Here is a 27,719-nt window from a genome sequence, read left to right on the forward strand (position 1 = left end):
CACTTGCTATTCTCATCACGAACACTTCCAAATAATGAAATAATCACTTCTCTCTTTATTTTCTCAGGTCGGTGTATGAAACTATACGACATACAAAACAGTAGTTCAGCAACATCTGAAAGCTTTAGCGGCAGTGGTGGTGAGACCAGGTCCAGCACTGGACAGTGCGCGGGTGCAGCGGCTGGCAATTTCAGCTTGTTGAGAATGTTTATTGCCCAACGTAGTCACGCCACCGAGCAGACCAATGACAATGCAAGGTTAGTGTTAGTTCCACGTTTCAGCAACTAAACATACGTTCTTTTTATACTTTTTTTTTCAAGTTAATGACGGATTATGTCTGCTTTGTCTTTCTTGGTTATACAAGGCTCTTTATTGACATGTGGCGAGTAATTGTGTGGTGATTGTGAAGTTCGAATCCCGCACGTAGGTATTTTTTATTTGTTAGAAAAAGTGTTGTGGTAAAGTATGTGTGCTTCCGCTCCCATTCACACCTTACTGAGGTTAGGCTCCTCTGCCAAAGTAGGCGTTCGCTTGGCTTCCTACGAGTGTATGTCTGACGGTTTGTAATCCTTGCTTCTTGTTTGTGTCTGAGTTCTCACGTCTTGGTTACGTTATTATATCCAAGCTAAGTCATTTTTAGAATGAAAATTTTTTTTTTTTTACGCTTAACAGGCGATGACGACAAAAATGATTAATTTGAACCTTTTGTTATCGAAAAACTAGACCATCAATTAATGTCTCAGAACCAATAAAATTCGTCCCTCTTGTGAATCATTTTTAGGTGCGTCCATGTTTAAACGCGTTGTTTACATCTTCACTGTTGAAATTGAAGAAGCAATAATTTTATTAATGTTTTTTAATTTTGGATGAGTTACAGTTGGCAATTAAACGTCTAATATAAACAGTTTTATGGCAGTTTTCAAGCTTATTCATTTCTATGAAGCACACTCAGCACGGTTACTTCAAACAGCAGTATAAATTGCCTGTTAAAAGTTGTGTGTTATTGCCACACTACCAATATATAAAAAATTTCATTGATCTCGGCAACGTCATCTCTGTGCATGGCCGAGATCTTTTCACCTAGCTCTAATAGAATCCAAATAATCGATTATTTAATCAATGTTGCTACTGATTAATGGATTAAAGGTTTGCCTTTTTAACCGTGTTGTCCACTAAATTTAAGGTAGAAGTTCCAAGTTTGAACCACCAGTGTGATTACAATTAAACAGAAACTCGTACACCTGTGTTGAAGGAGCAAGTAATAACAATTTGTCTATTTCAATTTTGTATTTAAACAATTTATTTGCAAACATTAAATGATCACAGAAACAAAGAACTTCTATATTGAGGGACACTTGTCTTTCTTTTCCTACATCTTGTTGGAGCTACATCATAAACGTATCTACCGTGAAGACCCAGGCTTTCCATGGGAAAAAGACTGAATATACATCCCAATGTAGTATTAAATAATAAGATAAGGAACAAGATTCTCATTTCAGTTTTCTAGGATGCGATTGTAGCTATAAACATCACAACAAAATTAGCAATTATCTAATGATTGACTGGGTCTAGATATAAGATGTTGGGGGAAACAAAAGTGAGGAAGAAAACCATGTTAAGATGTTATTAACAATGTTCCCGAATCTCGAACACTAACTCAGAAGTACAAATAGCGTCCTCAGGTTGGAGTTGTGAAATTTCTGAGAACGGTTAGAGGTTGAAGAATAACATGAGAAAAGGATGATCTCCACAAATTTCTGGCAATGACGGAATTAAAGAAAATAAGGCCTACTTCATGTAAGGAGGATGGCAGACAGCAGGCTTGTTAAGGAGATCATTCTGTACCAGGTTTTAAGTAGAAGAATGTTGCAAGTGCACGGTAAAAGTGACTAAAATGAAGATCAGAACCGGCCGCAAGCCTAATCCTCGAAGAAGGAGAAAGAATGGTCGGTAATGAACATTATTTGGGATGGAGGAAAAGATGGCTCCAATGAGTTATATCTCCTTATCACTGTGTAGATAAATGATTTTCATTATCTTGCAAGATAACAAAGAGAAGGCTACTTTGAGCTCTTCAGTGGGGAAAGCTTGTCCAGAGCTTCGGGTGCCATTCTATTGTTTTTAAAGGTGTAGTGCAATCAGTCATCTGTATAATGCTGTATATTAGGAAGGCGCCCAAATTGCGCTAACGTTATAAAATATAAATTTATGAAAGAATTGAATAAGAAATTAGAGGCACCAAGAAGGCGTTATCAGCGTCGTGGTCACAGTTTATCTGTGATTCATGTATTAGTCGGCCTCCTTCTCTCTCTCTGTCGCACACCCTGAGAGAGAGAGGTGACTATTGTGAGGGGGCCCTGACTGTACACACTGTGTTCAATCACTCTGATTTAGTAATAACTCAGTCAGTGCAGGATACGTGCCTACAGGAACATTAGTCAGTTTCTTCTCATCCATGCAATGTTCATTTCATCTTTTCCAAGGATTATTTACAGATCTGAATCAGATACATTACAATGTCAGGTATTACAATAAATAAGAATATATTTTGTTTACTTCTAGTTTTAAATGCTGCGGTTTATTTGGTTTACTGTCGAATTGTTTATTTTTCTTATCTAATTATTATTATGGCTAATGTTCTAATTTCCGCTGTGGTTTTTTATGGTTCCACTTATAAATTATTATTTATATTTCCTTTTATAGCACAGTCTAGTTTGGTTCATGATATTTCTCGCCCTATTACCACTTAATGCTTCCTTGCAGTGTTAAATGTATGAGGGCTAATAATTTTAATATCCATTGAACAGTTCCTGTGATCTCTTGGGACAGTTTTAGTGATGATTTTTTTTTTTTTTGGTCATAGTAAAAATTGAATAAAATTCCTTTAATGATAATTAACAAAAAAATTAGGAAATCTTAAATTGTGGCATGTGTGAAGGCTTTCTTATCCTCAACAGATGTCCTTATTAGATTCCAGGAATGGTCAACATTCACTCCTGAAGGAAGTAAGTGCTCGATGAGCAGGCTTGAAAGGTTTATTGGGTGGCCCTGATTGGTTTAGTGGTGATTTTGAAGAAGGACCGGTTTTGTAGCAGTTTTAATCTGAGAATTGTTATTCTAACTGTGATGGTGGACGTAGGCATTTAGATCGAATTTTAAGTCGACTATGTAGCACAATTTTATGACAGTTAATTATTTTTCCATGAAGTTAAGAGTTTACAAATTGGATTCCATTTTATACAGGCCTAATCTGTGAAAACAGTGATTGGGCGATTAACTGGTTAAATTGTCTTTCAAATCAGCTGGACATTGTTACTTACAAAGAATACTTGAGCGTAATATCTTTCGCTTTACTGTCCTGAATCAAGATGGGTTCCAGTTTTGTCCACCGGGTAGGTCAGTGGTTCCACTGAGACGTTGGTGACCGCTATGTAATGACAATAAATAGTTCAAATTCAGAGACGCCAAAAGCAATCGGTCAGCTATCTGACTTCATGTTTATGATTAGAGGCGTATCATTTGATTAAGTAACCCCCCCCCCTTTCTAAGCAAGGAAGAAGAATTCTCTGGATCTTGGATAATTTGAACAATGTCTACAAGGGACATTCTGCGATTAAAATGAAGTGTGTGATTGCTCTTGAATGAGGGTTTTTCCAACAGAAGTCATCAGAGAGTAATGAAAATAGAAAACTTAGAGCAGGAAATGGGAGCAGCAATGCCTGTTCGATCTACCAAATAATCCCAACCATTTGTGAGAATCTGGCCAATGTTTCATATTTAAAATTTAATATTTTATTTATTGCAACTATTCATTTGTTTCCAGTTAATCTTTAAATATGTCGGTAATTATACTGTTAAACTAATAGTTTCATGTAATGCAAGAATGCAACTTACAACTTGTTTTATTTTCTTCCTATACTTCTTTGTTCTTAACATTTTGGTATGTTAGCGTTCCTAACCTCTGGTTTAGGCCGTAATTCATGCCTTAGCTTGATCGCCAAGTTAGAGCAGCTTGCCTCTAGTTTCCGCTTCTTGCTGTAGAACGATGAGCTTTCAATTGAAAATAAATCCAGTTGCGTAATATTTGTTGCGTAATTCTTGGAAAATCCGTTTGAAAATTAAATAGATTTACTAGATCAAATAAAGTACTTAATTAATATAGTTACGTAACCCAATTATTTTATTTTTTTGTTGCCCCAATGAATCAAATTGAATTTAAACGACATACCAATCTTCTGCTTCTTTTTTTGACCCAATCAGTAAATGACACTTTAATTTTTTGGGTTTTCTTGTGTAAATAAAGAATACTGAAAGCTAAATAAACATGCTGACTACTGCGGATAACCTCCTTGCACAGTGTACAAGTTGTTCTTTATCAAATCAACTGAACCATGTCTATCAATTTAGACTGTTATCAGCTACATTTTAATATGTAAAGTTCATTGCTCAGGGGTCTTGCAGACATATTATGTTCTCTTCCTTCCGCCAATTTTATTACCGCAGTTTTCAATTTAGTTTTAGATTTTAAATTGGATTATTATCGCGGAAAATAGTTTTTTGTCCCTTTAATTACTGGTTAATTTAGTTTAAAAATTCTCGATATTCTAAAAGCGTATAATAGTGGTGAAATGGCTTCCCTAAAAACGAGTTTTCGTTGTGGGGATGTAAAGATCAAGTTTTGTCTATTAAGGGGCATTATCTTATTTGAGAGGTCTTAGTTTTCAGCGTACATCTTGAAACCCTGGCGTTTCTGATGTTGAAACCGCTTAGCTTTTAAGTGTTTTTGGTGGCCGAAGCAAGCTTTTTTTCTATTTTGAATTGCAGCGCTTTCAGTTTAAAAAAAAAATGTAAATTCTGGTTGCGTTGATCCTTTTCTTTGGCAATTTTAGTCTGCATTAGATTTGCTTGTTCAAACAATCAGAACTAAAGAGAGTATCAAGTAAACATACCGTAGCGTACTTGCAATGACGTACGGCCCGGCGTTTACAGAGTGGTGCGCAATGCGAACGAATTGAATCCGATCAGCACGAGTGAATGGCTAGAGGAAGAAGTTTGCTATGAGGATAGTCTGACGACCAGAGATGGCAATACGACCAGCGGACAAGATAGTTCCAGTGTGGATCGATTGTCCAGCAAGTCCATATCGATTTGTTCATGCAGCATGTCAACATGCAGCAATAACAAGTGAGTTTATGATATTCTTGTTTAAAAAAAAAAACATGAACCCCAGAAAGCAGAACTTAAAGTAAATTTTGTTTGATTCTCTTTCGAATACTTTCCTTCCAGTAGTTACTACTTTTCTTTTTATTTAGTTTGTTTGTTATTATTTTTCTCAAATTTGGTAGTGGAAGGTTACGCGATTACTTTACTTTATCTAACTTTTGTTTTTATTACCTTCCTCAGATTAGATTTTCATTTCATTGCCAGTAGTTAGTTTCAATGTTTGTTTTTAGCTGTAAAATTGTTTATTAGTTTGTTTAATAAACTATTATTATTAGTTGAATTAGTACAATTTGGAGAATTATTCTTTGATGGTGCACCAGAAGATCTGAAATAGGTTGCTGCAATGTTAATGTGTGTGTTTGATGAGCTGCAGTTTTTCTGTTATTAGATGCATTCATCAGTCACCTTTGCTATATATATCCTGTGTGCATTGTGAATGCCCGTGCTGTTCGTGATGATAGAGTTAGCTGTGGCCGCCATAATTCTTGAGAAGTTATTTTCCACTTTTTGATTTTTTAAACTTGCTACCTAACAAAGGAAGAAAACTCGGCGCACATTGGCTCACCTTCAAAGCAGTGCTCTTAGTTTCCCAGTTATTATAGCTTGGTTTATCATTTCCTCTTTTATTCTTACTTTATTTTCCTTTAATTGATGCATGTTGGTAGAGAAATCGAAAAAAGCTGAGTCATCGCCTTTTCCCCTAAATCTTGTAGCCTTTCCTGGTTTTTCCTTTTTTTTAAATCGTATTTTTTGTACATAAAAATGATCTATGATGTTTTTGTGATTATAATAGCTTATTTGAAGGAAATTGAAAATTGCCGATAATAATAATAAATAGGGTTTCCCAACTAGAATTAATGAAATACCAAAAGATTTACTTTTTATTTATATATTTTTTTTATAAATAATCACTATTGACAAGACTGTTGGATGACGCTGAGTTCCGGTATCAATAGCATTATTTATTTTATTTTGTATTTACAATCCTTGCTTAAAATAGTTTAAGTGTAAAATTGTACAACAGTGATGGCTGCTTAGAAGGCTAAGTCCACAGGGAGAGGTTCGATCAACCACCTTGTCATTATTTCTTTTATGATGTGGCTCTTATGGGTTCGCTTTCATGCGAGCTTAACTGTTGGAGACGATTTTTCTTCAAAAGATAGTTTGCTTTTAAGTTTAACAAAATATTCTAAAAGTTTAAACTGAATTATAATTAACATTTAACTAGTAACAATCTGATCAGACTTTGAAGAGAAAGATGGGAGCTTAATTTTGGAGACCATTAACACAGAAGTATGTACTAGCAATACATAATAATTGCAAGCGTATCGTGTCGTTATCGTATAACCCAGATTATCCTGCAACTGCTCTTCTTGATTTTCGAAATTGTCTCGTTTCATTACTCCGTGACATGGGGATTGTAGAGGATTATGGAACGATTCGACCTTTATTATCACACTATTAGTAGGCACCTTAGTGAACAGCTGCATCCTCCTGTACTGGCATTCATTGTTCCTTAAAAGGATAAAAAGATAATGATTAGGGTAATACACGCCTAAATGGTACGCGTTGGTGGAGCAAGCATTAGTAGACAATCTTTTCAGACATAAATTTCAACAAGGTTGCCACTCCAAGGATTTTGAATATTTTTAATTATAATTTTTGGTTCCACCCTATTTTTCATTTACTTTCTTTTAGATAGATTTGAATTAACTCCTCTTTTCTCTAGATTCCACTTCAGTTTACCCAACAAAGCAACAACAAAATGATGAACCCATCATAAACATGTATTAGCAGACACTTGATTTGCCAAGTTGACTGGACCAGCCAAGTAGCAAAAAACGCGTAGAGTTAATATTGTATTCCTGTTGTTATTGTGAACTTTTCACCCGGATACGCGCATGTTCTGTCAAACTGATTTCTACCGGGATAAATTGCACACCCTTTGCTTTGAAAAGAAAAGAACCTACTCAAATAATAATAATAATAATAATAATAATAATAATAATAATAATAATAGTAATATAGGGAAGGGATTAGCTGTGAGGTTAGCATACTGGACTCCCACGCGGAGGTCCCGGGTTCGAATCCAGCAGCTGACCCTTAGATTCTCTCTTCCTAGGAGCTTCTTACAGCTCACTGTCCGGTGATGGACAGTGTTGTCTGTAACGAGAGAACACTGTCCGGAGGCCGGCAGTGCACTGGAAAAAGTTCCGGGCGCTAATAACCTCAGCTGTTGATGCGCCAAAAAAAAAAAAGTAATAATAATAGCAATAATAATAATAGTAATAGCAATAATAATAATAATAATGAAAAGTTTTGAAACGCTGTAAACGTTCTTTACAAACCAATCATTGATAAATGACGAAGTTATCTGATTCAATCAAAACTAGTTGATTGTATAAGAAAGGAATTCATCAATTTAAACATTGCAAAGATGATTTTATACTTACATAGACATTGTTTCGCAGGTTCAATGTCAATAACAATAACAGTTTTGAGCGTGAAGTGAACTGTGACAGCAGTAGTCAGCAATCTCTACAGCAAGCAGCCACACACTCTTCAATTGATCAACAACATCAAGCCGCTACCAATGTCAACAGACATAATGCCAAGGTAGGTACTTCCGGCACCTCGGAACTGTCAGAGCCGACCAGCAGTTCTGAGAACACCACGGCCAGAGTGATCATTACTGCAGTCGACCGGAAGTGCCCAATTCATTGTGTCGACAGGAGCATGCAAACATCTTCCCTACAGTTCAACTTGCTCAATCATACTAATACATCTGTTAGTAAAAAACTGCAGAATAACGCTGAGGTGATCATTTTTATTTTGTTCGTTTGTCTTTCTCTTTAATAAGAAAACTCTCTAGACTTTGTCTCCTTGTTCTTGGAATTGTTACCCAAAGTAATTAGTTGGCTTCCAATTGAATGGCATCTCTTTAGAGTGGCGAATATTGGAATCAATTAATTTAGTAGAAATTCTAACTTCCAAGAAAATTAAATCAAGTAAATTGCATTTAAAGAAAGTCGTACGAGTGTTGCACCAGACTTTTGGTTTTATCATTCGGCGTTATCAAAGATTAAACAGAATTGTGCAATTTCTCTTTGCTTGCAGCCAGACGGAAATACTCGTAATGATAACGTTAAAAAACCTGTCTACGTTCTATATCCGAATTACACTTTACCAGATCTAGAATTTTTACGGAGAAACAGTCTCGATTTGGACCGAGTATTGTTGACGCCATTGAAATATGCCGGAAGTGGTGGATCTACTGGTAGTGGTTCCCCGCAGAGCCCTCAGATCAAGGGTGGCCTTCCTTACAGACAGGTCACTAGGGCTGATATAGAAATGCTCAGGCAAAAGGGTAAGTGCTCAGATTCATGTCTAAAATGTACCCAGTATGTCCTAAGTTAAGTTGCATTTAGCCAGGAACTGTTTAATAAGAAATTCTCCCATTGAATTTCCAGGCTTATCCCATGTAGTGGATTGGACAAGTCTCACACCTTTATTGCCTAGTGAATATTGGTCAGTGTTAGCAGAACTTCCGCAGATACGACAGCATTCTGCTGCTAGGTTTGAGAATACCAAACCGTTGTTCTGCATGACACCCACACAGAATAAGGAATTCACCACCTTTAACGATCCAACCATGGCAGCAGGTTAGTAAAAGTTTTTTTTCCAACTTAGTTAAAAGCAGTTTATTTCTTTAAGCCCAGCTGAGAAGCTGGCTGTTAGCAGCGAATTCCCGCACGTAGCACAAGCTGTCATAGTACGAGAGACAGCTATTGGAATTACTGGGAGATCAAATGAGGGTGTATGTTGTAAACAACCTTAGCTAGGAGGAAGCAGAGGAAATATGAAATGTTAGGCGGTACAGGGTACAACATTTTAGAAAGGTTTTCTGGAAAATAGCTAATCTCTTCCAAAAAGGCCCTTACAAAAATAGATCGATGGTGCTCCTCAGTTGAGCCAGGTGAGTCCAGTCTCTCTGCTGAGGAATGCTCCCCAGGTCCTCTAGGGAGGTTCCAGGAAGAGAGGGACTGATGTTAATGGCTAACCTGGTGTCCTGTTCACCTTTCTCCTCAATTCCTTACCCAGATTGTTCTAGGTAGCACATAAAATTAAGAAATGGGGAGTATTCTAGGGAGAGATTGTACACTCCTGTAATGTCGAGCAAAGGAGTATTGTTTGCAATATATTTGATTTATTGTATATATTTATAAACAGGTACAGTTATCATTTCGTTATTTTATCTCCCTTTATCTATCTATCTACGCGCTAGGAGAATCAACAACTCATCCGTTATCTTCTAATGGTTCAAGGGCAGAAATGAACTTGATTATTGCTCTGGTATACTTATAACCACAATTATATATTTGTTCAAAACGACCAGTGGATGAAGTACCTTTGCATTGCGATCTGTGCATAAGAGTTTGCATATAGTTATTTTACAGTTTGCACGTTTGCTGCGCAAATGCAGTTTCTTTGGAATAGTGGTGCCAAAAAGATGTGTGTTTTTGAGTGGGTAAATTCCTACACCGATATCAACTTTCAGAAAATAACTTACAGGTAAGACTGGTGTGAATACTTCCGGGTGCAGTACAGGCACTGCACCATCGTCTGGTTATCGAGGATCGTCCACCTTATTAAGTGAATCTGGCGGAGCAGCTGGAGGAAATGCCGGTACCAATAATCCGCTTTACGTTTATAATTATGGCAGCGGAGATGAAAAAAGCAGACGTATTTCCGGCAGAAGGTCGCAGAATTCTAACGATACCCCACCACCCCAGGAGAACAAAAGGTCAGCCACATGAGAAAGCTAAGGTTACGTAACTGTGGACTTTTGAATGGAAATTAAACTGTAACCTCTTCTTATTTCCCCCACCAGGTACAGCATGTTTGAGTTTGGAGCGGTTGAAGAAGTGCTGGACGAACTGAATGAAAACTCCAAGAAAAGAAAATCTTTCCCAAATCAACATGTGGCGCTGAAGGTCAGCTACAAAAATTAGATAATCAATCCAATAAGTATTGGGAAAGCTAAAATTGGCTTAATGGAAAGTTAAAGTTAAACTTAAGAAAATCTTCTTTAGGTTTTATGTAGGCAGACAATTTGGCATCTTTTGTGCAGAAATTCCAAAAAAGCTCAAAAATTGAGTCCAGAAAGTCTCACTTCGATTGCCGTATTTCTACAATCCTGGATCTTTCCAGTAGAACTTTTAAACCATTTAATGTTGGAAGTTTTCCAATTCTTTCGTAATGTCGCTTTCCTATTGACGGACTGCAAAGTCTTAGTAACGGAAACGATGATGATTTTTGGAACGGAATACTAAGTTTATCAACTTTTTAAGAAACTCGGAAGATTTCAGACATTGATTTCCGGCGAAAAGTCATATTACGTATTTTTTTTTTTTTTTTTGAACTATTAAAGATACAAAATTCTGGTTTTGTAGGACACCGTGGACAAGGAAGCCTGGGATGATTGGTGGCGAGACTGTAGACAGCGGGCACACTCTCCACCATCTGCGCATGCTCAGCGCCTTGATCAGCTCATTGAATTGTCTGGTCATGAACAATGGAGGACACAAGATATACACAATCTTAGAGATCAGGTAGGATACAGGGCATTGAGATTCTGTTTAATTAACAATAGCGAAACATCTTAAAAAAATTGAAAAATGGTTAATGATCACAATGAATTTAGGTTAGCAAATTTTTAAGCGAAGTGGGCAGGAAGTGTGTGAGTTTCGCCGATAGAGGAGACCAACAGCTTACGCCACCAAATTCGCCCACCTACCAAAAAGTTTACCAGGTAAGCCTCATTGTATTGTACGGTTATTGAATCACTACAATATCTATATAAATGTTTCTGTTTAGAGAGTTGGCTAATACAATTTTGAATGAATTGCAGTGTAAACAAGCTGGTATGACTGAAATACATGTCCATCAGGAAGACCCGAGTAAGCCACGAACTGATGGGACAAAAAAGAAATGTAAGCATCTACTGCTTATATCCAACTTATTACGGATTTTACAAAGTTTTGGCTGCAGTTTTATAAACTCCATAAACTATTAAAGTGCCCATACATAATGGGTTATCATGTTGTCTAAATTCTTTGGGAAAATAACAGAATACTGGGAAGGCAATCCGGGGCGGATCTCAGGGTTGCTGCAGTAAACATTCCCTAAAAGTGTCTCGCCAGAGAGACGTACGGTTCTCTCAACTTTAGAGCATTAAATAACATTCAAAGTCATTCAAAGTTCTAGCGTTTCTAGAAAATATTTAAGCCAAATGTGCACCTTCGGAAATAAAATTTTAGAGGCAAACGGTGTCTCCATCGTCTCTTTAACCTCTCCCTGCCGTGTATTTCTGTTTCGAGATATTCCCAGACCATTTTGAGGCTAAGAAAAGTGAACTCATGGCTTTAAACAGTTTTAAAAGATAAGTATAAGGGTTGATTAAACGCCAAAAGGTACACAAATCAGCAGTTCCCAACATTTCATTAATACTTCATTGATATAATTTAAGTAATTTTACTGCATTAACTTTTCCTTCACATTTTTTAGAATTTATTAGATGTCACAGACCCTTATGCTGGCCATTTTCGTCTACAAAATATTTACTCAAGTAGCACACCATTTAACTTAGATTGACTGTAATATCTATTTATCTATAATAATCAAACTATTAATCACAGGTGAAAAAGAAAACGTTATAAAAAATATAAAAAAAATAAGAGGCTAAAAAATTCATAAACTTTTTTTACATCAATGATTTTATGCATTTATTTTTATTTTTAAATAAAAATCATTGGTTTAAGTTCATTCTTCGATTAAAGTAATTGTTATTTTATGTTGTAGTCAAACGTTTGTAATAATAAGTAATAAATAATCTGGCTTTATCGCAAATAATATAGTTTTCTTCAATTACATTCTCAATCTAGGTGTTCTTCCCACAATGTTATATATATGTAATATAAAATAAAGAAAATAAAGATATGCATATTTTTAGGACAGCTAATTATTCCAGTATTTTACCATAAGTAAAATTAGGGGGACTAAATTAAATTACAATTGAGAAATGAGTAAATATTGTTGAATAATCTACTTGTTATTAAATGTATGTTATTTGTGCTCACGAATATTTCGGTAAGACGAATTTAAGACTGAAATATTGTTTTGAATCCTCCGTGATTGAAATTTAAAAAGTGGCCGACTCTAACTTTGTTTTTTTCTACTTTAACATGCATGTATATGTGACTACTCAGAATAATTCATCACTCATTTTATCATAATTATAATAAAAAAATATTATGAATGAACTGGCCAGCATAAGGGTCTGTGACATCTAATAAATTCTAAAAAATGTGAAGGAAAAGTTAATGCAGTAAAATTACTTAAATTATATCAATGAAGTATTAATGAAATGTTGGGAACTGCTGATTTGTGTACCTTTTGGCGTTTAATCAACCCTTATACTTGTCTTTTAAAACTGTAAGTTTTTGTTAAGGAGATTTTTGTACCTTTTGGATAGATTTTCCTTTTTGTCTATTTGCAAAGTTACGTCTGCTTTACAGATTTTTTAAAATTTGGAATAAGCTATTCTATCATTATAACCTGATAAGGTGTTAAATCGGAACCGTAACTACCACTGGAGAGATCTTTTTAAAGAATGATTATAGTTGCGGTCCCCAAACCATCCTCAATAACCATTTTTTTGAGAAAGCGTTTTGAATAAAATAGGAAGGTATTTGTACGTAAATAGCAAAATTAAACTGCGATTTCAGTACTTCCTTTTAAGAGGAGCAAGAAAAATAAACTGCGATTACAGTACTTCTCCCTAAAAGGCAAAGATTTTGAATCGAACGACAATTCATTGATGTAAATAGGTTCACTCATTGATAATTTTAACGATTGCAGTACTTCCTCTTAGTAGGTGTAAGAGCATGATGGCACTTCACAGCCACGTAGAGGAGCTTTAACCACTTATTTGAGCTAAATTTTATCAAAATCGGACTAAGCTTTGTAGAAATATTGGTAATAATAGTTTTAGAAAGGGCCTTATTTGGGTGGGGCGAACTCCCCTCCTTATGAGGCATAGCGTCGAGACTTTTAAAGTACAAATCTGTACAAAATTTCGATTCGAATGACACTTCATTCATGAAAATCGGTTCACGTGTCGATAATTTGAAACGATTGCTATACTTCCCCTTAACAAGTGTAAGAGCAGATCGTCGCTTTATTGTTAGGTAGGGGAGCCCTAACCCTATCATCCTACCAAATTTTATCAAAATCGGGCCAAGATTTACAGAGTAATTAGTAATAATAATTTTGGAGGGGGCCTTACATAAAGGGGGCTAACTCCTCTCCCATTCGATGTACAGGGCCGAGACCCCCAAAAGGCACATCTACATAAAATTCCGAATCGAATGACACCTCATTCATGAAAATCGGTTCACGCGTTTAGGCGCTACGTTGTTTACAAAAAAGGTAACAAGAACAACAAGAAGAAGAAGAAGAAGAAGAAGAAGAAGAAGAAGAAGAACAAGAACAAGAACATTTTTTGAAAAAGCCGTTTTTGCTCATTTTCGGCAACTTTTTTCTCGAAACCTATTAGATCTGGGTGGTTGCAAAAAAATTACAGTTATAAAGGAGGATTTGCCCTATATTATAAAGAAAATTTGGGAATTTTATCTTTTATAGAAAAATAGAAAAAAATTGTCAAAGTTGGGTGTTTTTCAACGTTACACTTTTTCGTGCAGTTTTTGATGGTCAACCCTTATACAACTGTCCTACCGGACAGTTTTAATGACAGTCTCAAAGGATAAGATTACTGACTCTTGGTCGTGATTCCGTTGATTCCTGTTCAGATTTAAATTGGCTACATTGAAAATGCTCTCGATAGTTCACTTTCTCGAAAATGGCTCCTAGGCTATTCTGTAAACTTCCTATTGGTTGGGGTAGGCTACGCTGTAACGTTAAATTTCAACGATTTTACCAACTATAATGTTAATAAAGGTCAACTGTTCCTAGTTTGTAGAAAGGTAATATTAGTAATAGTCGTGTGAGTTTCACAACTGTTTTTGTTTATTCTATTTTACAGCTCTAGTCGATGGTGTAATCGAATCAGTTGAGAAAATTATCAGCTTCAACGATGAAAACATATCACAAACAGTATTAGATACATTATGTCCAGCGCTGTACGCATTATTTAGTGACGGCCTGAAACATCAGCTGGACACTCCGTTCGGTCCGATTGGAAATTCAGTCTGGCAAGTGGTTGAAGCGTCTGCCCAACAAGGTATTACATTTTGTTTATTGAATCCATATCATGCTGAATCTTCTTGGAGGAAAAATATGTCTAGTGGTTCCAAATTGTCGAATATCTCTTGTTGCAGGTCCAATGACGCGGGCGTTACATGACCTTGTGATGAAGTTAAATAGTGAGGATGTTCTGTCGGAAGGCCTTATTAAATTTAATGCTTTTGTTTTTGGATTGTTAAAGTAAGCATGCAGAGTTTTTTTTTTTGTTCAATTTGAAGATGTAAACTCTAAATCTAAGAAAGCTGACTTCTTGTTAACAGTGTAAAAGGTTTAGATGCGTACATGTCCTACATCAGAACCAGGGAGACAATACTTAGTAAACATTATGTGGACGATGCTCTCTTACTGTCCGCATCCAGAGGTCAAGCTAGATGTAGATCGATGACTGATAGTCTGATAACGTCGTTGTCCACCTTATCGCAGTGTAATTTCTCTTTGGATCTTCTGTACGAGACTAGGCAACTCCATAACAGTCTCCTACAGCTGCAGGTAGAACTATTTAGCCAAGTTCCATCAATAAACTAGTGGTGTAAGAATATTGTACTCTAGGACTGAAACCAATACTGATTTATACGTGTATAATTTTCAGAGGTTACCACTGTCGCCCAATCAAAACGTGGAAATGGCTTCTAATTCTCTGCTATTAAAGAAGATAGTGCAATCAATTAGAAGTGGACTCAGTAATTTCAGCAGCACTGAGCAGTCCCAGTCTTCTGGTGAGTGTAATTCAGTCAGTTTTCGATGATATGATGACATTCAATTGGTACACCAATACTTCTTTCAGATTGTTGCAGGATTACTTTATTTTTTTTTTTACAATTTTAATTTAGTACGTCGAAATAAAACTTGGCTGGAAAAATGGAATAATCTAAAATTAGAAAAGTAGTTTCGGGGAGAATACTACAGGGGATAATTGAATGGTGCCATGCTTTTAGCCTCCTTTTTTAGAATTACTGATTTTAAAAGAGTTTTTTAAGTGGAGAGTAGTAAATATTTGAATTTTAATATTTGGTACTTTGTTTGCATTTAGATACAAAATCTTGTCGACCAAGATCGTGTGTTGACGCTGTAGCAGGAGGAGGAGCGGCCGATCTGTCAGTCAGGAAGCGATGGTCAGGTGTTCAGGTTGGTTCACGACTGGCCAACGCCTTCGAGAGGTTGCAGGGAACTGAAGATGACTATCCGGACAGGTAGCAAGAAATTATTTCCATTTTTATCGCAAATTTAACAGTTAATAGACTAACGATTCCCGAGCGCTAAGTTCTCTTCGCTATTTTAGTACTTACTGCAGTTTCCATTTTTTTGTTTTTAATTCTTTTTATTCATTTTTGGTTTCTGCAAAAAGAACACCGATTAAAATGAATTTATTTGATTCACTATGTAGAAATAGCACCAACTAAAAAAGCTTATTAAGTTAATTTAAATTGTTTTTTTTAAAAGACTTAGCCACGTAAGGCTGCCGCTCAATTGCATGATGTACACGTTTGTTTGTAACTTGTACTTATCTTTACTAGACAAGGTGAAGGAATTTTATTAACATTTTTTTAAAAATACTAAATTAATTGTACTAGTCTCGGAGGCTAAATCCGTGCCGTATTAGAAAGGGACCAATCTTCAGTGGAATGAAGAAGCCCTTTTAATAGTTGTGTGTTGTCAAGTCAACGTTTTGGCATGTATTCCCACATCAATGTATTTGTCTTTTCCTACGTATTTCTCTAGAGTGCCTGAGTAGTTACCAGGTAATGAAACGCAATATATCCACCCTACGGGCATTGGGGATTAATTGCTACAGGCAGAGGATGAACCTAATGGCCAAATCACATCACCTAGGTTTTCACAAGGTAGCCTTGGTGGTTATCATTGTAGGGGAGATATACATCTTTATTAGAAACTGCCCAGTATCTTAATTAGGGGTGCTAAATCAAGGAACATCTAGGGAGAGCATTGGGTTGGCTGGTTCCTTCTCTTCGAATTAATTCTTTGGAAAACCTGGTTATCTTTAATTTGGAGGAGCTAAGGGTAGCATGATTGGCTGCAGCCATAGGTTATCCTAAACAGACGATTACTCTTTATATCTGGGGCTTCCCAGGAGCTAAGAAGCTAAGCAGGTGTTGGAAGGGATTACAGTCTACTTTTCACTGTCTTTTAATTTGGGGGGATGTTTAGAGAGGGCATTAGGTGAGTAAAAATAAAATCTTAAACCTTGTCTTAATCTGAGGCGCCTTTTTGCTAGGTTCTAAGACGTTTAATTGATTGACATTTAAACAGCTATATCGCGTTACCTATATTTTCCCAATCCTAAAAATAAGACGATACCCTAAGAGGTAAGTGTGTGCTGTGCAGCCTGGAGACTGGCATCAAATCTAGCAGCAGTGGAGAAGAACTGAGTGGCCTGGACAAGGAACATCACCAACATCTCGACCTTGAAGACAAAGTCGGCAGTAAATTCAGGAATTTACAAAGGAAATGGGAATTACTGTCTGGTCGGGATTCTATCGCCAGGGATCCTTCGGACACCAGTCCCGTCAAGTCCAAGTACTCTACTATAATTTTTTTTCTCTACCTTTTTTACATTCATTTTCATTTTATATTATGAAATTTAAACACGTTCAATGTATCATATCGCCCTGTTTATCTCTTATTGTTCGACAGCATGTTTGAACTTTTAAAAAATATTTGGTGTTGGCAAGGGGGATACTGAAAGCATTTTGGAAAATGGAATCAGGGTTTTGATAGAAGCTGGACAGATCTTATGAAATCTGTAGAATCAATAATCACTTAGATGTTTTCGTTTGTGAGATGGACTCAGTTTTAAATTTTGAACATGTATTTTTTCACTTGATTCTTTCATTTCAATTAATATTTTTAAATTTTCGTGATTAAGTCCGATTCTGAACTTAAGGAATATCAACAAGTAACATTTTGAGAATGAGAATCGGAATGTCATTGGGAAAGGTAAACAACCAGAAATAGAGTTGAATGCATTTCCCTCAAATCTTAGATTTATCTAGGTCTGTCGTTCGTCTTAAGTAAACATGAAAAATCACCTAAGCTAATGTTACTAAGCTTTTAGTTGCACTTTGTATAAATATGCGCTTAACTTCAATTCGCACTTAATTTCAAAGTAAATTCCTAGTTAGTAGAGGTAGTTACCAGTTGGGCCACGGTTTTGATAAAACTAATTAATACGTTAAATTACCTTTACATTTTGTTGAAGAATTACTATCAAGTTCCTAGTTATGAATCAACAATTACTAATTAATAGAATTTGCTGAAATTAGATACCTCTGCAAGAAACAGCTGATCTCTTCTGAAGAAGGGAGTAACATGAAAGGTGGTTAGAAGTGAAGTAAATTTCAAGCGAACTGAATGTCCAGCCTCCAAATTAGGCGTTGTGGTCAGAGGCGTAAGCCAATATCGTTCCAAAAGTTGTAAAACTTTCACGCTACGATGACTCAATACATCCGTGGACCCGAGGGAAAAGGGCTAGTCTATCCTGTATGCATGGTGGGCCCAGTTACTCTGCCATTCACATATTCCAAACACATTTTCAAAGTGGCAGTTTACAGGAGATAAAACTTCAGCATGGATTTCTTATTACATCTATGAATCTCCTTTAAATTGCGAAGTATTGGCAGGCTTGATCATAACCGTTTTTGCTTTTATGAGTAGCATTTAACTGAGAGAAATAGAACTAGTTTTGTTGGTGCTTTCTGGCTGTTAGGGGTCTATTGGAGTTTTTACTGATAAACAAATGTTTAATGTACTATTACCATTTTATTGCTAGTGCCCCATCTGCAACTGCTGCAAGATCTCGTATCCCGAGGCCAGTTACTTCACCTGTCAGACCTCAATCAACCCGATTGCCAACTCCTCTCAGCAATCAAAGGAGGATACCCACACCCATTACTGGATCTAGTACTCAAAGGTGACACCGCACTTCATCACAGCATTTTATTACTAATGAACGTGAATAATATTCAAGTTTACACGTTTATTCATTCTCTGTTTCAGATCAAAAATAGGGTCCGCTGGTAGTGCTAGTGCAAAGGGCAGTATAAATCGTCAGAGTAGAGCTGACCTGGCTACTGAACACAACACTCAGAGTAAAGTGTGTAGACCCAGCAGTCTGCCCTACAGACCTCCAGCCAAAGTACAACCTAGAAGGGCTGCATCTTCGTCCACCATTAGGAAACCTATCTCTTCTTCTCATACTAATAATAACAGGTGAGCCAAGCTTTTTATATCCTTAAAAGACAAGAGAGATAGGTCTCTTCTCGTGTTCTCTTTAAGAGAGTAACTGGGGCGATCTGCTAGGACGGCTGAAGTGAAAAACGTCTGAGCCGATCGGCTTTCCCCTTAGATGTCGAAACAACTCTGCTCTCATATAATTCGTGCTCCTGCAGATAGCTTGTCTCTTGAAGGGCTATTCAAGTGAGCAGGGGTGCTCAACTAGGTGATCCCGCTCAGTCCTGCCTCAACTAACCCAATTCTGATGTTCATTCTTTTTGGTGACTGATTCATAATTCCAATAGGATGAAAAAATAAATGCCATTTCAGTCGAGTAAAATTTATTTTGCCGACTAGGCCTAGGGACTAGGTCATCTTCAAAGTCAAACTAGCCCTGAAGATGACCTAGTCCCTAGGTCGAAAGCTCGGCAAAATAAATTTTACTCGACTGAAATGGCATTTATTTTTTCATCCTGTTGGAACCCAATTCTGTTAGTCATTGCCCAGAGATTAATCGGTTACAGATTTATATTTCGAGACAGGCTATTTGGCAATAAATTTTTACGTAGGATGGCTCCAACTGTGGAACAAGCAGTTCTGGCCATTTTTGTTTTGTCTGGGCTAGACGCTTTTTCAATCGAAACAGATCACTGGATCATGTGTGTAACTTTGCCAGTCTCCTTCCTCAATGTCTCTGATGCCGTGATGGCATGGGGTTTCACTACTTCCACTCCCCTCTCGATGACCTGAGGGAAAAGCGCTAGTCTATCATCATCTACATGATGAGCTCATCATTGATATCCCAAAAGAGTCGATGCCATGTAATCGAAATCAGTATTGTCTCTTGAGGTTCTATTAAAGATGTTCAGATGAGCTATTCCTCCACATGATTAACAAAATTTTCCTCTGATGCCGTGATGGCCTGGAGTTCCACTACTTCCACTCTCTTTCGATGAGATCATCATTGATATCCCAAAAGAGTCGATGCCATGTAATCGAAATCAGTATTGTCGTGTAATTACTATTCTATTAAAGATGTTCAGATTAGCCATTCCCCACAGGATTAACTAAAATTCTTCTAAATAGAAGGTAAGCTGCTTTTTATTTGTAACTTCAGTCTCGCTTTTTAATGCATTTTTCTATCTCGTGTTCTTTTTTAGGCATGTAGTAACATTAACACATCGTCTACCATCAGATAGTGGCCATCTAGCATTTAACGAAGGTGAACGTTTAAGATTAGTACTAGAGGTAGACGATACTTGGTTGTTGTGTTGTCGAGGCGATCAGAAAGGTTTAGTTCCCAGGGCGGCTGTCATATAGCAGTCTAATAATGCAATCATTGGCCCAGCTTTGCTACCTTTCTATCTATAAAAAAACAAAAACAAACGAATCAAAGAAAACATACTGTAACCTGTCAAATGTAAACCTTCCAGGGAAAGAATGTGAAATAGAGCTAATCTGTAATGGAGCACCAAATAATCGTTACAGAACGCGATGGCAACATCTTTTTTTTTTTGAAAAACTATGTTTATTGAAATATTGACTACATAGAAAATTTTGTCTACGTATTTACTAAATATGTAATATGTTTGTTTTTTTTTGGGGGGGGGGGACCTAATATTTTTGACATTGATATATATTTTTTTGACAGTATAGTTTTTTTTTTTTCTTGGAAAAAAGAAAAAGAAAAGAAAAACTCTGAAAAAAGAATTTTGCCATTTCTACCTCCCACCTCCCACCCAAAGAGGTGGGACGAATAATTCGCGATTAATTGTTGACCTTACAGATTCTATAAGATATACTCCCTGATTTTTGCCCTTAACATTTGGGACAAAATTGTCTAAATTACAAAAATCCATGCCTGTAAATATTATTATTGTAAAATGTAAAATCGCCCATTCCAAAATAAAATTTAAGAAAACTTTAAAAAAAAAAGTTCATATATTTATATAAATGTAGTTATAAATATTCGTTTGTGTTCACATTTGTTCTGATTTGTGTGTTTTTCTTATTTTCATTTGTACATTTTAAAAATTAATTAGATTATATGGATTACTTATTAGTAACGTACTTATTGTTAACCAAAGATTAAGAATTTAAATTAATTTAAAAAAAGAAATAAGATTAAAATACCATTTGAAAGAATAATTGAATGATTCGTGGGGGTTTATCTTTTTCTTATTTTTTTTTCTGGGGGTAATTAAAAATATAATGAATTTGTTGATGTCTATTGCATGCGCACCATCGTATTCATGACTGGCAATATTTGACGTGACTGAATAAAAGCCCTTGTGATTTGAATTTTTGAAGAAAAAATATATACAATTAATTACATCTTCTGTGGTCATTCTATTTCTTTGAAAGTAAAGAAAAATACGAACCTTTTATTTTGTAAATATGTTATAAAAAAAATACTAGTCATTTATATTTGTTGGTCCTTGACCCTTTTTTTATATTATATATATATATTTTTTAATAAGTTTTGGTTCCTCATAGATTAACCCCATTTCCCAGAGCTCCTGCCTATCTCAGCTTGCTTCCCAGTCTCCCTCTTATCCCATCTTCTAAAATAATAATAACAATAAAATCAGTTTCCTCTCATCCCCTTTTGAATAAATAATAAATTTTGTTTACAATCAGTTCGTATTATAATTACTATATTATGTATATTTAGCTTCTTTATAATTGGTGCTTTATAATTTAGGTGTAAATATTATTATTATTATTTTCTGTTGTTGATGCGATCGCCTCCGACAACAAATTTATATTTTGTACAATTGTTTAATTCTAAATAATTTTGAATTTTTTTTTTGTTTTTCCCCTATTTTGCTTCTAAACTCCTCCTTAATATATTATAAAATAATAAAAAAATCATTTTTAAAATTTCAATTAAAACAAAATTACTCCTACATTGTAAGTAGATTTTAAAAATTTTCCCACTGTATTACATTAAAAAAAAAAAAAAAAAAATGCAATATATAAAATAAAAAAATGGAAAAACAATATTTGGGCTTAATAATGCACTTTTCTTTGGGGAGGAAAAATGCTCTCAGTAAAATAAAGTGGCCAAAAAAAAAGAAGAAGATATTATCACGTACTCTGAAATTTGAGTTGGTTATTAATTGTGCTTACTTTGAAAGAACAATCAGTCAGTTTTCTTTTTAAGTATTTGAATTTTTCTCAATTTTTTTTTTGGTTCACAACTGGTTCTACGTTGTATCACTGCTTTCAGGTGTTTAGGTTATATTGCTTCTTCTTTCGATTAGTCGAACTACAGTTTTATCGATTTTGTTTATCGATTTGGTTACAATTAAACTACCACCCATTAGATCGATAATTTCAAAGCACGGATTACCTAATTATTGTACATGAAAAAAAATAAATATTTAAAACAAAACTCTTACAATTAATAGAAAAAATCATTAAGGATTTACATAAATTTTTAGATTGGCTTTACTTACAGTTTTCAAAATTGAATTTGAAAGAGCAGGAGAGGTTTAATTTAAAGAGAGGGGAAAAGTAGTTGTACTTCAAGTGGAAAATACTGTAAAGTAAGGCTTCTAGTAGTGTGACTGAAACTTTAAAGGTGTAAGTCATGTTCACCTTACCGTCCGACCGTTTAGTTGTGACATCTTCAAGGGTGAAGATAAGTCAGCCTCAAGTCAGTTAGATTTGAAGTTGAGAGCTGACAATTCGTCGGTGGGGCTACAACTAAGTATAGACAAATCTCTGGGTATTCAGTAAAAGCCACGACCTCCTGTAAGTTTGTTCTTCTCTTGACTAACACAGAATCAACTAAGCACAACTATTAGACCACTCAAACACAACTGATTGCTTTCGATTATTAATTTCTGTGAAAAAATGACTTCTTTTTTTTTTAAGTAAAAATGAAAGCTACGGCAGTAATTTGTTTAAACGATGCAGATCTAAAAAAATAAAAGAGCAAGCCCATCTGAAAGTCTAGTATGTTTTAATGTTTGTATAGTAAATACAATAATTAGTCATATATTAGTTTTAGAAATTACTTTTTTTTTAAATATTTATTATTTTCTTTCATTTAAATTATTATTTTCTTTAAAAAAAAAAAGATATTAAAAAACCAAAAAAAAAATTCACAAATTTAAAAGAAAATGTGATATTTATTTGTGTATTGTATTTTTTTAAAAAAAGAAATGTTTAATTTGTTTAAAAATTAAAATTAAAAAAAATCGAAAAAATGTTAAAATGGAGAAAGACAAATTACTTATTGTGTAAAATAAATTTAAAATGCTCTGAATACATTTAGCGTAGTATTTAGAGTTAAAGTTATATTCATTTATTTTCCTTCAAAATTATATAGTGAATATTTATTGAATGGATACAAAAATTTTTGTTCTGATCTTTCTTTAAAAAAAATGAAATTCATAGTGCAAATATGGATGGTAGGTTTAAAGTTTATTTTTTTGTTTTTCTTAAAATTATTATCCTGAAAATGTTACCAAAAAAAAAGGGAAGCTCTTTGTTTAAATTTTGAAATTTAGAAGTAAATAATAAATAATATTAGCTAATACCTTTAAATGTAAATCAGCAATAACTTGGTATTTTTGTAAATTATAGCTTATTATTACTCAATTTTTGGAAATTGTAAATTCTCCCTTTATCAATTCCCATTTATTTTTTTAAAGTTCTTAATCAGTCAGAAGAGTTAAAGTAAATAAATAATTTTTGGGGGGGCTAAATATTGGTAAATAATTATGTGAAAATGTACAATAATTGATACTCTTCTCTTGGGGACAGATATTAAAGTTGTCGTACTCTTTGTTTCTTTTGAGGGGGCAGATATTTGAAATATTTCCTGGATTTTGTAAAAAGAGACAAAAGAAAACCTTTTGTAGGGAATTTTGTTTATTCCTTGTAAATGAACTGAACTGCTCAGACTGTGGAAGATTTCAACTGGTCTAGTATTGAAAAGATTTTCAGGAAGAAATAATAAATCTGTGGAAAGGACTGCTCTGGTTTCCATCTTCAACTTGGTTCTAGCCACCACTTATCCCTCTATTTTTCTGGAAAAGGATTTTTTTTTTTTAGGGAGATGTTCCAAGACTTGATGGGTAGCTACTTCTTTTCTTGAAAACTGTTTGCTTTCATACATATATTCTAATCTTACCCTAAGTTTTAAGGATATCCTTTCATTCAGGAGGACTGGGTGATGTAGCTTCCCAATCCTGGCCTCCTTCTTTCTCACTTATCTGCATTTATACTATATAAATTGACAGTCTAAAAGTTTTAACTACTCTGTCATTGTCTTAATCTAAAACCGTCTTATCATTTTTGTTTTAATCCTTAAAACAAATAATGCTTCCGCTTCACTTAACTAGTGGTCAGATTATCTTAACTACACTCTCGATAAACGCTGCCATTTTCTTACCTCCGTTAGATAAACTTAACCTCTGCTAAGTTAAACCAGTTTCGGATTAGTCCACCTCTTAAGAGGAAGTTGACATGGCTTCAAATCCAACAGTTTTCGAAGGCTTCTTCCCTGACTGTTAACTTCGTTCGTACTGCCACTTTCACTTTCTCTCTACCTAGACCAATCGATTCCCTTAACATGGCTGGATTACTATTCATCTTGCCCAATCGCCTCTCGGAATAAACATTTTGTTTTTTTACTTTCCTCAATTCTTCACTCTAATCTTCTGTATTTCTTTTCACTTAGTTAGTTGCTCCTTAAAATAATGTTGGTTTGGAGGGGATTCAAGATATCTTGGCCTAGATTTCTTCTTAAAATCTGAGCGGTTGGTCTCAAATAGAGAGAGTAATGAGAAACTGGAGACAGATTGTGTTTGTAAGTACATATCTATTTTGGAAAGAATCTCTATGCAATGAATAAACAAGTATTATTATTATTTTTTAATTATTTAAAGGGTTTTATACTCTTTTTCAATCGCCCTATTTTGTTTTGTGTAAGCCCTTAAATGATATTAGCCCTCCATGCTCTTAAAAAAGATTCCTTTTTGTTTTCCTCTCTCTTAGGTAAAAAGTATTTTGAGATATTAGCAGTAATAATGGCGTCCAAAAAGAAAATATTGGAATTTAGAAAAAATTGTTTTTTAGCACATTTGAAATAGCTAATAATAATAATATTTAAAAAAAACAATAACCAAAATTTAAGCCATTTGGGCAAATTGTAGTGCCTGAAAAAAAAAGAAAAGAAAAACAAGATGCTTTTGAGTGCATGGAAAAACAGGATTACCAAGTAAAATAGCCGCTTTTTAAGAAATGTTGATCGTTAACAAAATAATTAACAACTTTTTCATTAATAAAAAGCAAAATAAATTAATTTAATAAACTTTCTTTGTCAAGTTAAATTTGTGTTTCTCTGTTGTATAAATTAAGATGTATTTAATTTAAATAAATCGATAGAAATATGATCGAACCAATCGAAGAAGAAAGAATGTTGCGACTCTTTTTTATTGTTTAAAAAATAAAAATCGAAAAAAGAGAGAATAAACTTGAACGACACTGTAACGAAAATTTTGTATTTGTTTTTCTCGATTTTCCTGGGGTTCATAGAAAGTTTCTTGGGTGCACAACCCTGAAATTAAGAGGTCAACAGTTTAATCGCAGGTTTGCCAAAATAATATCCTAATTGTTTATTTTATGTTTTTTTTTTTTTATTAAAGTTAATCTTAAAATAATTTTGATTCCTAAAATTTAAGAAAATAAATTGATCTCCTCAAATACTTCGTGTTTTAATAAAACTATTAGTAAGTTAAAATAATTTAGTTACGAGTTGGCATATTCATATCAAAGGGAAGGTTAGGTATGAATGTTTTTTCTAGGTGATAAGTTGTTGAACTCTATTTTAAATTTTTGTACCTTTCGAGAAGTAATGAGATCGCAGAAGACGAAGAAGTTGTGACCCTGAGTTAATTTCTGACTGGATTCCTTTTATTGCAGATAATTCATCAGCTCCAGATGTTAGTGCAAGTTCAATTCCTTGAAATTTGATACAGACAAGTGCTGGACAATTATTAACAGCATAGTTATTAGGTATTTCGTTAAGTTTTAAGATAATTTATTCAAATCAGATAGCGTAAATAAAATTAACGAAATTCTAAAAGTTAAAGAAGTAACGTAACTATACTTATAGTTCAAAATTTTGTCAGTACTCAGATATAAGAACTTTGTCTTGTCAAGTTAATTTGTTTGGGAACTACTATCCTGAACTTGATAAACCAGGTGTTGATGGGAGTTTACTGGCAAGTTTGGTTGGACCGTTACACCACAATTATTGGAATAGTGTGGCTTATTCAAATCTCTGTAATAGAATTTTACATCTTAAATTAGAATTAATCTCTGTTTTATGGTTATTAATTATCTAATTAGAGATCTCAAGTGTATCAATCAAAGCAAATTGTTTGTCTCTATTGGTCCAGCCTTGTGATGATGAGGAATCTCCGCAGTCCCTTGAACAGTGTCCTCCAGTGTACCATCTTGTGTGCCCTTTGGTTTTTCTCCATCTTGGTGACAATGCACCCTTTATCCATCCTAATTTGCACTGTTTAGTCACTTTGCACTTCCTCAGATAATAAATATCCAAGCAAGGATCTTAATACCCTGGTTCGATTCTTAAGTTTTCTTTCATTCCTTGCAAGCAAAAAGCTGGGAGTTTGGTTATGTCTATGAATTTCAATGCGAAGATCCACGTTACTTAAGCCTGGTTTATTGAATTCAGTATTTTCCAATCTACAGATCATTAACATATACGTATTCTGTTCTTAAATTTAAAGATTTTGTTTTAAAAAAAACCTGGTATGTCAATTTTAACGAGAATTTCAACTCATATCTAATCTTTCCTTTTATACAACCTCTTCTTATCAAAACTTTATCATGAATTGGAACAAAAACAAATAAATTTAGAAAAAGATATAAATACATTTTTGTATTTTGTGTAAATATTAAACAGAAAAGTTTAGTTGACGTCATAGTTATTGCAACAAAGTTATCATTTTCCTTTCTTTTTAATTTTAATTTTTGTGTTGCGAGTTGCCCTGTTGTACATAAACGCATATTTTTCTATTAAAAAAAAAACTATCAATAATAAAAAGATATTAATTCAGTGGATGATAGATAATCAAATTCAGCCCTTATTTTATTGTGTAATTTTGGTAAAATCTTTTTATGTTCCAAATTTTATCAGACAATATTATTGCAGTTCATTTTTCTTTCGAAAATTAATAATAAATCCTGAACAAGGATATGCAAGAAAAGTTAAGTGTAAACTTTAAGGAATAAGATTTAAAAAAAAAAAGTACTGATGTGTAATTAACAAGAAGAAAATAATATAGTGAATAAAATATAAATAAATAATGTAATAAATATTTGATAAAGCATTAATCAAAAAGATATATCAAACTAATATTAAGAACAAATAATACTATGATAACCTTTATATGTAAGAACAAAATTAAAATTGAAGATCTATCCACCTCATCTTATTTGTTTTCCTTTTGTTCTTTTTAATGTGATTTTTAATAATTTCTCCATAAATTTATACAATAATTATAAAAAAAAACATACATATATATTTAAAAAAAAACGCTTTTGTATTTTTGTTGGTAAAAGACTTTTTGCTATGCGCCTTATAAGAATTAAACAATTTGAAAATTATTTTGTGTCATTTGTAATGATGTCAAAAAGGAAGGAAATTATACAAATATTGTAAATAATTCACTATTCTGTAAATTCATGTTTAATTGTAAAAAAACAAAGTTTTAAAGTCGAGAGAAAGTAACTGAGAAAGGACAAGTAATGAGAAAATATGGGAGAAAAAAAAAGAGTAAAAAGTAAATGAAATCCATTCTCTGTAGTGCCATACATTGTACCTTTATTACTTACATGTTGCAATATAATAAAATATATGCCGAAAAATTTGGTAAAATTTATTTATTACCTTCCCA

General features: G+C 34.2%; 1 protein-coding gene across 15 annotated transcripts in view; it reads left to right on the plus strand.

The window, feature by feature from the left end:
* LOC141448251 (uncharacterized) overlaps nt 1-27,690 on the plus strand; it is a 73,349-nt gene extending 45,659 nt beyond the window's left edge. For 9 of the 15 annotated variants that reach the window (XM_074116490.1, XM_074116484.1, XM_074116481.1 and 6 more), the window contains 19 exons: nt 68-257; nt 4,990-5,184; nt 7,695-8,040; nt 8,341-8,590; nt 8,694-8,885; nt 9,796-10,027; nt 10,115-10,217; nt 10,677-10,835; nt 10,928-11,035; nt 11,135-11,216; nt 14,327-14,524; nt 14,622-14,727; nt 14,808-15,036; nt 15,137-15,263; nt 15,578-15,737; nt 16,891-17,082; nt 18,335-18,475; nt 18,562-18,774; nt 19,938-27,690. In XM_074116490.1, coding sequence (XP_073972591.1) covers nt 68-257; nt 4,990-5,184; nt 7,695-8,040; nt 8,341-8,590; nt 8,694-8,885; nt 9,796-10,027; nt 10,115-10,217; nt 10,677-10,835; nt 10,928-11,035; nt 11,135-11,216; nt 14,327-14,524; nt 14,622-14,727; nt 14,808-15,036; nt 15,137-15,263; nt 15,578-15,737; nt 16,891-17,082; nt 18,335-18,475; nt 18,562-18,774; nt 19,938-20,097 — 3,383 coding nt within the window. In that variant the 3' untranslated portion in view covers nt 20,098-27,690. The remainder of the gene's footprint in view (nt 1-67; nt 258-4,989; nt 5,185-7,694; nt 8,041-8,340; nt 8,591-8,693; nt 8,886-9,795; nt 10,028-10,114; nt 10,218-10,676; nt 10,836-10,927; nt 11,036-11,134; nt 11,217-14,326; nt 14,525-14,621; nt 14,728-14,807; nt 15,037-15,136; nt 15,264-15,577; nt 15,738-16,890; nt 17,083-18,334; nt 18,476-18,561; nt 18,775-19,937) is intronic. The other 6 variants (XM_074116487.1, XM_074116488.1, XM_074116498.1 and 3 more) reach the window with 2 other exon arrangements.
* The last annotated feature ends 29 nt before the right edge of the window (nt 27,691-27,719 follow it).

The sequence above is a fragment of the Rhodnius prolixus genome, unplaced genomic scaffold (assembly GCF_049639745.1).
Source record: "Rhodnius prolixus isolate KJV_2025 unplaced genomic scaffold, Rpr scaffold_13, whole genome shotgun sequence".
Taxonomy (NCBI): domain Eukaryota; kingdom Metazoa; phylum Arthropoda; class Insecta; order Hemiptera; family Reduviidae; genus Rhodnius; species Rhodnius prolixus.